At 59.6% G+C, this 11751-nt stretch overlaps 1 protein-coding gene across 5 annotated transcripts; it reads left to right on the top strand.

Moving 5' to 3' along the window:
• Positions 1 to 53: 53 nt before the first annotated feature.
• LOC127393780 (alpha-1,6-mannosyl-glycoprotein 4-beta-N-acetylglucosaminyltransferase-like) lies at positions 54 to 11668 on the top strand. 5 transcript variants are annotated; one of them, XM_051639226.1, is made up of 5 exons: positions 54 to 940; positions 3945 to 3998; positions 7788 to 7910; positions 8171 to 8318; positions 9634 to 11668. In XM_051639226.1, the coding sequence occupies exons 3-5, from the start codon at positions 7803 to 7805 to the stop codon at positions 10776 to 10778; spliced, it is 1401 nt and encodes a 466-aa protein (XP_051495186.1). In that variant the 5' UTR covers positions 54 to 940; positions 3945 to 3998; positions 7788 to 7802; the 3' UTR covers positions 10779 to 11668. The 5 variants fall into 5 exon arrangements, with proteins under 5 accessions (XP_051495186.1, XP_051495185.1, XP_051495187.1 ...); XM_051639225.1 differs by having other exon boundaries at positions 3945 to 4094; XM_051639227.1 differs by lacking the exons at positions 54 to 940; positions 3945 to 3998 and adding an exon at positions 4940 to 4987.
• Positions 11669 to 11751: the final 83 nt, after the last annotated feature.

The following is an 11751-nucleotide window of genomic DNA, read 5'->3' as shown; positions in this document are numbered from 1 at the left end:
GTTTGGGAAGAAGGAGGAAGTTTTGCTTGGAGCTTTAATCTGACCAGGAACAATTTACAAACAAAATCCATGTTTGCTTTAGTGCAGCACGAACACAGTGTGGTGTTTCAGTGCCTGAGAGGCAGCAGGCAAAGCAGCAGTGATCAACAGCAGTGCTGATTCACAGCCCAACAGATCTGAATTTTAAGGAAAGATAAAAGCAGGAGCGATCAAACAAAGGGATTCTTTCAAAGAGGAGTTGGAAGGCAAATGTCTTTCTTGAATGTAAATATTCTTCCAAGTTCTCACGCTGATGTTTTCTCTTTGAAAAGAAGATCTAAACCTTTAAAACCAGAAGGTGCTGTTCAGAGAAGTTAAACAGGGAGGGAGAGGAGATGGAGGGGATGCACTAAAATAACTGAAGTGATGAAGGATGTGACTCTGTCTTCTCTAAGAGCAGTGGAGGAGTGTTTGCTCTGGAAAGCTTGGAAGCAATCAGTGATCTGGCTTTTGCCTCAAGAAATTCATTTCTGTGAGGAAGAGGCAGCCCTGAAACTTTGTGTCTCTGGGCTGACTGAGAAGGGAGAGGGGCACAGAGACTGGGCCTGCCAAGAGCACAGTGTGTTGTGTCCAGAGGGAGTTTTGCTGCCTGTCAGTGATGAGCCACTCAGTCCTGCTTCGTCTCAAGCAGGAGTTGCTGATCATTGCTTTTCCATTTGTAACGTGTAGTGAAGCTTCTGGAAGGAGAGAGGGACTTCTGCCTTCTTGGTATGAATTTAGCATGGCCTGCCAGGAGCTCCTTGCTCGTGCCTCTGCCACTAAATCACCACCCAGGACATCTGTCCCCTACTCGGATCTGCACTAGAGCCTGTGATGTTGACTTCAAACAAAAGCATTTGGGAAAACTCCTGCTTCACAGGTCCCTTTTTCTCTGCTGCTGCACACGTGTTGATGCCAACAGGTAAGCTGGGAAACCAGATTAGTAAAAGCAGAGATGAAGGGCAAGAAAAATGTGCTGCAAGTGTGATAATGAAGCTGGGTCCTGTGACAGGAGCCTGGTCTGAGCTGTGGCTGCCTTGGTGGTGCAGAGAGCAGGGCCAACAGGTTCCTGCTGGGAGTCACAATCTGGTGGTGGGATTAAACATTGCTGAACATGGAGATGAGTCTGCAGAGGTCCTGTGGTGGAGGTTTTCCACTGGAGTTCAGGAAGTGAAATCTGGTCTGGTGGCAGGTGCCTGTTGTGTGGGTCAGGAGCTCCATCTCGGCTGGCCTGTGCTCCCCTGGGAGGCGTGGGTTCCATCCTGTGCAGGACCTGATCCTGGCAGGAGCTTCCAGGCCTTTCCTGCTGCCTACCCTGACAGCTCCTCCCTGACAGCTGCTCCGTGTGCCTGGTGGTGGCTTCTTGTGCTGTGCCCAGGGTGGGGACACAGGGTGGGAGCAGAGCTGGTCAGCTCTCAGCTCAGGGCTGGCTGGCAGGGGGCTGGGGTGGGCTGGGCTCTGCCTGAACCCCTGCCCAGAGCTGCCCCAGCTGGGGAAGGGAACCCTGGGCTTTGCTCTTCCTTCTGTGAAGAAATTCAGAACAAGTCCTAGGGCTGCATGTTTCTGACAGCTGTGAGAGCAGGAACCTGGCCTGTCCAGGATGTGCTTCATGTTCTGGGGCAGGGGTGCTCCAGCAGCACCCACAGCCTCCAGAGGGCGAGTGGCTCTCAGTGGCTCAGCCTGTCACTGCCCTGGGAAGCTGCTCCTCTGCTGTGGCCCGAGCAGGTGGCTCAGGCTGTCACAGCAGGATCAGTTGATGGGATGTTTCCTGCTGGCAGCAGACTTGCAGTGTGAAATAGGGATGTTTAAATATGGACAGATGTCCCTAACCCAAAAAGGTGCCCCTCCCATGCCAACCTTTTCCAAGGCTGAAATGTATAAAACATAGAAGAAACATTTTCAGACTTTTCCCTTGGAAGCAGCAAACCTGGCACTGCTGGTGGCACAGCCATGTGGGTCAGCAGGGCTGGCAGGACCAGGGACCTGGTGTGGTCCATGGAGGGAGGCCAGCAAGGTGGCAGGGATGCTGCAAAGCCTGGGCTCCTCTTGCCCACGTTGGAATGGTTTGGGTTGGAAGAGTCCTTAAAGATCATCTAGATCCAACCTCCTTGCACAGGCAGGGACACCTCCCACCAGCCCAGGCTGCTCCAAGCCCCATCCAACCTGCCCTTCAACACTGCCAGGGATGGGGCAGCCACAGCTTCCCTGGGCAACCTGGGCCAGGGTCTCACCACCCTCACAGCAAAGAATTTCCTCCTCCTGTCCAACCTCAAGCTCCCTCTTGCTGAAAAAAAATAGCCTTTTCTGTGTTTTCCAGAGGTGGGATGTGGTGATGCCACAACACAACGGGTCTCTACTGTCCTTGCCAGGGCTCTGGGTAGGAGACCCTGGCAGTTTGGTGCCAGATAATCACCCTCTCCTGTAGGATGTGACTCGAAAGGATGGTGTGGAAGGGGAGCCCCAGGTCAGCAGCAGGAGCCCAGGTGCTCTCCCTGCTGCTTGGGGCCCTGTTTTCCCTCCAGGCTCCTGAATAATAGAAGGGCTGTAAGTGGATCCTGCCCAGCTCTCAGGTTTCCCCAGGGAAAAGGGGGAGGCTTGGCCACCCCCCCACCTCACCCTGCCCCTCTCCTGCTGGGATCAGGTGTTGGGAGCTGAGGTGAGGCAAGGTGAGGAGTGGAGGGATCCCCTTGTCCCTGTCCCACCCCGGTGATTTGCTCTGGCCCCAACTGGGAGGACTGGTCCTCCCCCCTCCAGAGGCTGGGTCTGTGCTCATGCAGCCTTGTGCCCCTCTAAAAACAACCTTTGCACCCTGGGCTTCTCTCTCTACTCCAGTTTATTCCAAGAACAAGCAAAAATAGAGTATTTCAGTTGAAAGGGACAAAAATGGGCCTTTTAGCCCCATTTAAACCACCTCATTATTCCCCAGGGAAAATCTTATTTATTATTACTGTTACTATCATGCAGTGAGCAGAAAGCATGAGCACCAGGTCTGGGGCCAGAGGGAGGTTTGTGAGCAGCTCTGGGGACCAGGACCCTAGGTTGTGCCTGGGTGCTGAGGCTGTGCCATGGCCCTTGCAGGGGGACACAGGTGGGGGGTCCCTTTTCCAGCACCCCAACCAGGATCTGGGATTTTCCCCATAGCACAAGGAGAGGATGGGCTGGGCTGGGCTGGCTCAGGCTGTGCTTGCCAGACCTGCTTGGAGGGCAGGAGGACCCAGGACCACATCATGGTGGACACTGGGGGTTGTGTCCTGGATTCTTTTCCTACTCCAGACAGGCTCATGGATGTGCTGGGAGAGGCTCAAATCCTGCCCTAGCTTTGCACACCAAGGTGGCACTTGGGGACCAAAGAGGGGTTGTGGTGGCCCAGCCACACCCCCCAGCAGTGCTCTGTGTTCCCCCCAAGGAACCTGTCACACCCAGGAGCCGTGGGGGCCTCAGGGTGCTGTGGCCCCCACACCCTCCCCTTCCTTCCTGTCAGGGCAGGAAGGACCAAGCCCCAGTTCCTTCCTGTGCAGGGATGGGGATCAAGGGGCGTCTGTGATGAGAAAAGCCCTCCCCATCCTGCAGCTGCTGATGATTGTTTGGACACCCCACGGGAGCCACCCAGCCCCACAGCCCTTCCCAGTGTGACTGAGCAGCAAATCTCTGCTGGTCACATTGTCCCCGCTCCCTCAGCCCTCCTGGTGTCTTGCAGCCCCTGCCCAGCTGCAAACACCAACTGTCCCTGCTCCCATGCCAGCAGGACCTCCCCCCAGCACCCTGTGGGGACAGAGCCACTGGCATCCTGTGATGGGAATTTCAGGATTTAAAAATCAAACGGTGTGGGAGAAGTGAAAGCTGGTAGATCTGGGTACCTGCTGACGTGTCTTCCTCTCCTTCCCAGCACCATAGTCCATTTCCTGCTCTGCCTTCTCTCTCCACAGCCCAATTTGTTCTCACAGGTGTGACCAAGGGCAGTGGTTCCATCTGCACCTCCGGTGAGCAGCAGGGAATAGAAGGTGTTGTGGGGGATTTGTAGAAGAAGGAGCCTGGGAAGAGACGTTGGGATCTTTGTGAAGGTAGGAGAGGTCCAGGTCAGTGAGGAGAGGAGTGAAATGGGACCCACGCCTTGGTGCAGATAAGTGGGGAGGATGGGATGGAAGGGAGGAGTCTTGGGGTGAGCTGCCATGCTGGGAGGAGGTGAGGAGTGCCTGGTCTGAGCTGGGTGCAGGTGAAGCTGTTGGGTGCCTCGTGGGGGCTCCGGGGCTGTGCTCCTGCTGGGGCTGGAGGAGGGAAGTGACGGGAGAGAAATGAGGCTTGGAGGGTGGAGAAGCTGGAACAAACTGGGCCGTACTGGGCCAAGGGAAAGGTCCTACATGACTCACATAGGCTCACAGGGGGGGAAGAAGCTTTGTCCCCAGCCAGGGCTGTGTCACCCAACACTCCAGTGAGGAACTGGGGGGTGCAGGGGTGCTGTGGTGCCATGAGGGGGGGGTTCATCCAGGTGGGGATCCTGGCAGCTCTGCCCTGGCTTGGGGTGCTGGGGGGGGGGCTGGTTCTGGCAGCCCTGGAGGTTTCTGCCATCTCAGCAAAAGGGCTGGAAAATAAAGGGGGGCAAAAAAGCTGGGCCGGTTCCGTGTCCCCAGGCTCCCGGCCCAGCGCGGGGCCGGTTTGCACCCTGGTGCCACCGACGTGGCGGGGTTTGCGGGGGCATCTGGGTCGCTGGGGCCTGGGTAGAGCCCTCGGAGGGGCTGCCCCTGCCCGCGGGGGGCGGCCGGAGCCAGCGCGGGATGCGCCGGGAGCCCCGCACCCCGGCCCAGCCGGGAGCCCCGCGGGTTCGCTGCGAGGGCAGGAGAGCCCGGCGGACGCTCCTCCTCTGCGGGAGGCAGGCGAGGGCTCGGGGTGGGGCTTTGCCGAGCGAGAAAGCAGAGTCCAGCGAGCCCTGGGGAGGCTGCCGCGCCGAGCGCCCGCCGGGCTGCGCGGAGCCGTGAGTCGCTGCCGCCCCGTCGGGAGCGGAGCTGGGCACGGGGCAGCCCCGCGGCCACGGCCCGGGCTGCGCGGGCGAGGGGTGGCCTGGGCCGGGGTCTTCCCGGGGACCCGGAGGGACGAGGGCGGGGGGACGGGCTGTCAGGGCGCTGGATCGGGTGTCCCCTTGTCAAACTGCCCGCGGGGACCCTGCGGTGCTGCGGGGCTGTGGGACACGTGGTTTGGCCTAAAGCTTTGGCTCCCAGAGCCCAAATCTACCAAAACGCAGCTTTTCTCCTCCTTCCTCCCTGCGGGGTGACCCTGGGAGCAAAGACCCCCCACAGAGCGTGGGGCTGGGTCCCAGGCTGGTGCCCAGGAGGTCCCCATCCCACCCAGCCGTGATGTGCCCATCGGGGACGTGGTGCTGCCACGAGGTGCCACCTCCTCCACTTGATCAAGGGGTGGCTGCTGGGGCTGGGTCCCACCCTGTCCCTCTCCATCCCGGGGACCCCCCTGGGAGGGGGTGACGGGCACTGACCCGCGCCGCGGGAAACCTGGAGCTTACCCCGCTGGGTGAGGTGCGGCCTTTCTCAGTGCCTCAGTTTCCCCTGGCATGGACAGGCATGGCTGGCGGGGGGGATGCTGAGCCCTGGTTGTTCCGCTTTCCCCGAGCACAGCCCCACTCTCCCCAGAGCCAGAGGAAGCAGCTGCAGCCGCCTGCACACGGGGAGCATCCGGCCCTTCCTCGCAGCCCTCACGGGACCGTGGCCGAGTATTTACTCCTTCTCCTTCCCCTCCACTGCTGGACTGAGTCACGGCTGCTGCGTCACGCAGCCCGTTTGGGAGTTTCCTAACCAAGTGGAGGAGTTCATCTGGCTCTGGGTGAACAGCTCTGGGCAGGCAGCTGCACCACGGGGGGTGGCTTTTGAGGACATCCCCGGCAGGGGGCTGAGCTGTGGGGCAGCAGCAGGGACAGGGATGCTCCATGAAGGCACCTGGAGCAGGAGCCAGGAGGATGCTGCATCCCTGTGAGGTGCCCACAGTGGCAAGGCCCTTGGTTGTGCCCATCTGCCTGGGCTGCTTTGTTTCTCCAGGGAGGCAAAAAATCAGAAGCCCAATTAGGGGGCTAATTATGGAGCAGCATTTGGTACCTTCTGTTCTGTTAAGCCTGCAGTGCCAGAGGGGCCAGGTGTGTGTGACCCCCAGTTCCCCACAGGCTCTCTGCTCCCAATCCATGGGAGCTGGGGCTGATCAGCACCTTGTTTTCCACCCAGGAAGGGCAGCTGGCAGCCAGATGCTCTCCTGGCAGCCAGAAGAACCTTTGGCCACCCACAGCATAACTAGTGCCAGCCTGTGGCCAGGTGGCAGGCCTGGCTGTTGCTGGCTCACCCTGCGGCCTTGGTGCTGCACCACAACAGGTCATGGAGGTCCAGGCTTGGAGATCCACCTCCAGGGTGGCTTTGGGGCATGATGTCCCCGTGGCCTGGGCTGGGTCCCCAAAGCTGTTCCCCTCTAATCCAGTAAGCTGCCAGTGTCCCCACTGGGGGAAGGAAAGGCTGGGGTACTTTGGGCTGGCTCTTGGCAGTGGCAGCCCCAGTTCTCCTCACTCCCTGTTGTGTCCAGGAACTTGTTGCCTCCCCAAGTGGTTTGAAGACCCAGCGATAACCAGAGCTCGGCCACCGCTGGGCCAGAGCTCAGGGCGGGTGGCTCCTCTGCTGTCCCTGGCCCAGACAGGTCTTGGGGAGGTTACAGCTCAGGCCAGCCCTCCCTGGGGGCAGCAGCACACTCTGGGTTAATTGCTTATCTCTGAATAACGAGCCCTGCACGGTCAGGTCAGTGCCAAGGACAGCGCTGGCTGCTGCACCCACACCGGCCTGGTGAGATGCTAACAACCCCCAAAAGGTCTTCTGAGCAGGAAAACAGGGTTTCTCCTTAAAATAATCAGCACACACTCGAGGGCAGCAGCAGTATGGGGACTCTGGGTGGACTGGGAGCATCTGCTGCCAAGTGGCAGGCGATGGATGCAGTGGTGTGTCCACAGAGAGGTCCTGGTGGAGCCCAGCAGGAGGGCTGGCAGCTTTCTCCCTGCTTTACCCCACGGCTCGGGGGGGCTTTCCCTCCAGCTCTGCATTCAAAGGTGCTTTGACCCAAAGCTGTGACCAGTTGGATGGGGCTGGCTGGGCACTCGCTGTATTTGTAATGGAAAAACCCCAGGCAAACACTGGAGGCCTTGAGGCTCCCGCCACGCCCCGGCTGCAAGGCAAAGTATCTCAAGGGCAGCATGAATTCCTTGAAGGTGACACTCTCCCTCCTCGAGGACAGCTCTTGTGACCTACAAAGCACAGGAGGTGGCTGGGGCAGGGTGAGTGGCTGCCTGGAGACAGGGAGCACCAGGGGAGCTGCTCCATCCTTGTGATGCTGGAAGAGCAGCCGGGGGAGACTTGGGCATTTCCCAGGGCTTGGTGACTGTCCTGGGGTGCCACCTTGACCCAAAAGCCTTCCCTGAGGTGTCACCTGCATTTCTCCTGCCTGCAGCTCCAGGGTTGCTGTGCAGGGTGTTGCAAGGCAGGGCTGGGGGTGGGTTTGGTACCTGGTGGATCTTTTTTTCCTGGCTGGGTTGGGGTGTCCTGCCCTGCCTGTCCAAAGGGGATGGTGTTCGGTGCCTCCTGACGTCCTGTGGCCACCCGGGGGGAGCAGCCCTGGGTGCTCTGGGCAGAGGGGTTAGCTCCAGGAGTGCATCCATGTGCTGCCCACCCCCCTGTCCAGGGGCTGCTGGGTTTCCCAGAGCTGTGCCCTGTCCTGACCTGCCCCTTCCTCCCCAGTCTGCGGCCGCTGCCATGCGATGCTCCCTCAGGCGCTCCCTCACGGCTGCGCTCGCAGCCTCCTTCCTCCTCCTCCTCCTCCTCCTCCATGGGGGCACTCGGCAGGAACAGGATCCCCTGGAGGTGAGTCTCCCACCAGTGATGTCCCACTGGAGGAGCTGCTGGAGCTCCCTCCATCCCCACCTGCCCCACGTCAACCCCAGCTCAACCCCTTCCCTGCCCCATATCACCCTCAAGCCCCAGCTCTGCCTTCTCCTCTCCCTGGGGTTGACCTGAGCACCTTTGATCCAGGAGCTGGGAGGGCATGACAGGGTCCCTCTTCCTTGCTCACATGTCCATGGTCCTCTTGGGATCTGACCCAGCTCCCTGTGGCTCCCATCCAGGTGGAGCTTGGCGGCTTGGCCCCAGGCACAGTCCTGCAGATGCTGCAGCCAGAAGGAGCCCTGCGCATCCTAAGGGACACAGATGACCTCTCTGCACTCCACAACATCTCCTACAACCTCCTCGCTGGCTCCCTGTCACCCCACAAAAGTGAGTGGCTCTGGGACCCCAGACTGGGCAGGGCTGTGGCTTAGATGGATGGCTGGAGGAAGGTCAGCATGCTCCAAGTGTCATCCATGCCTCTGCTGCACCTCAGGACTGGGGTGACCACAGACATTCTGGGTTTCCCAGATCTCTGTGGAGTGGGTGACTGAGATCCCATCTCCCTGGGATAGAGTTTCCTGCTCTCCAGTGAGGAAGGTGGAGATGGTGGGGCTGGCTAGACCACCTGGACAATGGCATGGTGTGAGAGATGCAGGTCAAGTTCTTGGAGAGAAGCACAAAAAGCAATTCACAGAATCATATCATAAAATCACGGAGTGGTTTGAGTTGGAAGGGACCTTAAAGATCAGCTAGATCCAACCCCCTGCATGGGCAGGGACACCTCCCACCAGCCCAGGTTGCTCCAAGCCCCATCCAACCTGCCCTTCAACACTGCCAGGGATGGGGCAGCCACAGCTTCCCTGGGCAACTTGGGCCAGGCTCTCACCACCCTCACACCAAAGAATTTCTTCCTAATGTCTCATCTTAATCTCCCCTCTCCCAGTTTTCATCCATCCCCCTCATCCCATCCCTCCCTGCCCTTGTCCCAAGCCCCTCCCCAGCTTTCCTGGAGCCCCTCCAGGCACTGGAAGGTGCTCTAAGGTCTCCCTGGAGCCTTTTCTTCTCCAGGCTGAACACCCCAACTCTCCCAGCCTGGCTCCAGAGCAGAGCTGCTCCAGCCCTTGAATCATCTCTGTGGCTCCTCTGGACTCACTCACATGTAAAAACCATGGGAAGGAGCTTAGGAAGCCCCACAGGAATCTGTGCTGAAACCAGAGGCCCAGTACACACATGCTGCTGGGCACACCAGGGCCAGAAGCTGCAGCAAAGCTCAACAAATGCTACCCCAGCTGGGCTGTGGGGAGGGCAGAGGATGCCTTGTCCCGGTGTGGTTACATCTCCATGAGGTTTGGAGTATGTAGGGGCTTCCAGGATGTGCAGCCATGCCCTGAGACCAGCCCGGCCCCACAGACTGTCTCTGCACTGTTCCTTCCCCAGGTGGGCTTGGTTTAAGGTGCTTTCCCCAAATATTTCTTGACTTCTCATCCTTTCCTCTCCTCGTCATTTGGTCCAGTTTTGGGCACCCCCTGGGACGCTGGGGGCTTCAGCTTCAGAAGGCACCTGCCAGCCTTGGAGGCAACCGTGCAGGTTGGCCGTGGAAAACTTCTTGGAGCCCCTTCCTTGTGGCTTCCAGGGAGAAACCTCATTATGGTGCCTGCCAGGTCCCCCCTCAGCCTGCTGACACCTTCCCTTTGCCTTGCAGAGTTCTTGACGGTGGGATTGGCATCGGTGCGGCGGCCGCGTGGCTACTACCTCCCTGCCACACTCCAGTCCCTCTTCCAGCAGTCCACGGAGGAGGAGCTGCAGGAGATGGTGGTGGTGGTGCACCTGGCTGATGCAGACCCAGGGTGGAACACGCGTGTGGCCCTGGACATTGCCCGCAAGTTTGCTCACCACATCCTCCTGGGCCGGCTGCTGCTCATTCATGCTCCCCAAGAGTTCTACCCCACCCTGAAGGGCCTCAAGAGAAACTTCAATGACCCGGAGGAGCGGGTGAAGTTCAGGTCCAAGCAGAACGTGGACTATGCCTTCCTCTTTGCCTTTGCTGCCAACCTCTCCTCCTACTATCTGATGATTGAGGACGACGTGTGGTGCGCCAAGTCCTTCCTGACGGCCATCCACAAGGCGCTGGCTTCCCGGGAAGGCTCCAGCTGGGCCACCCTTGAGTTCTCCAAGCTGGGCTACATTGGAAAGCTCTACCGCTCCAGTGAACTCCCACGCCTGGCTCGCTTCCTCCTCCTCTTCTACCAGGAGATGCCCTGTGACTGGCTGCTGACCCACTTCCGCCTCCTGCTCACCCAGAAGGACGTCATCCGCTTCAAGCCCTCCCTCTTCCAGCACATGGGCCTCTACTCCTCCTTCCAGGGCACCATCAACAGGCTGGAGGACGACGAGTTCCAGGCCGATGCCTTGGACCTTCCGGACAACCCACCAGCTGCCTTTTTCACCAGCATGTCCATCTTTGAGAACTACGAGCCCCTCAAGGCTTACGGCACAGCAGAGGGGTATTTCTGGGGGAAGGACCCAGCAGCTGGCAGCGTCTTCTCCATCGTCCTGCAGCAGCCAGCTCGCGTCGCCCGCGTCCGCGTGCGCACGGGCTCCCAGGAGCGCCGGGGCGACGTCCTGAGGGCGGGGGTGCTGGAGCTGGGCCGGCAGCGACGGCCCGATGGCCGGGACTGCTCTGCCTACACCACCGTGGGCACCTTTGAGCAGGGAACCCTGGAGCTGCGGGGGCTGGAGAAGGGTGTTCCCGGCCCCGTGGAGTGCCTGAGGATCCGGGTGACCCGGGACCAGAGCGAGTGGCTCATCATCCAGAGCATCGACATTTGGACGGTGGAAGGCACCTGAGCGGGGACGTGGCAGGTTGCAAAGCAGCTGGGTTTTGTACCAAGAGGTTCTTTTATTTTATTTTTTCTCACTGCCTTATTTTCTGAGAAGGAATTAAATTATTGGCTCCCTCTGGCGCTGCCTCCTGGCTCCGGAGGGGATGGCAGGAGCTGCCGTGGGGCACGGATGGGGCTGGGAATGGAGCCCACCGGGCCCTGCCTGCTCGGGGGATGCTCCAGGGAGCGACGCTGGGGTGTGGGGAGGAGCAGAGGCCTGGGAATTGCAGGCTCGGCGGCAGCAAACACCTTCCAGGGAGGATGGTGCACAGGACAGAGCTAATCAGCTAATTAACGAATCAAATAATTAGCCAGGCAGTGGTATTCTTTGCAGCTTTTCAACGCCATCCCTCCCCCATCTGAGTTCTCTCAGAGGAAGGGATGGGGGTGCTCCTCACCTTTCCAGGATCAGAGAAACGGGTCCACTCGCTGGGAACAGGACCCTACGGCTGGTGGTCGCTGGTGTCTCACTGGCCACCAGATGGACCCGTCGCACCAGCTCAGTCCCTGCACGGCAGCCACGGCTGCTCCGCTCAGGCCCCTGCCTGTGTCCAGACCCTTTACACAGATTTCCCAGGGTCATTTTGGTTGGAAAAGATCTTCAAGATCATCAAATCCAACCGTTAGCCCAGCACTGCCAAGGCCACCACTAAACCATGTCCCTCAGCACCACATTTAAATCCTTCCAGGGCTCCACCCCTGCCCTGGGCAGCCTGGGCCAGGGCCTGACAACCCTTGCCAGGAAGAAATTGTTCCCAAGATCCAATCTAAACCTCCTCTGGCACAACCTGAGGCCATTTCCTCTTGTTCTATCCCTTGTTCCTGGGGAGCAGAGACCAACCCCCCTGGCTCCAACCTCCTCTCAGGCAGCTGCAGAGCCAGCAGGTCTCCCCTCAGCCTCCTTTGCTCCAGGCTGGACACCCCCAGCTCCCTCAGCT

This window comes from Apus apus, chromosome 23, assembly GCF_020740795.1.
Source record: "Apus apus isolate bApuApu2 chromosome 23, bApuApu2.pri.cur, whole genome shotgun sequence".
Classification (NCBI taxonomy): Eukaryota; Metazoa; Chordata; class Aves; order Apodiformes; family Apodidae; genus Apus; species Apus apus.
This window is presented reverse-complemented; position numbering and strand designations above follow the sequence as displayed.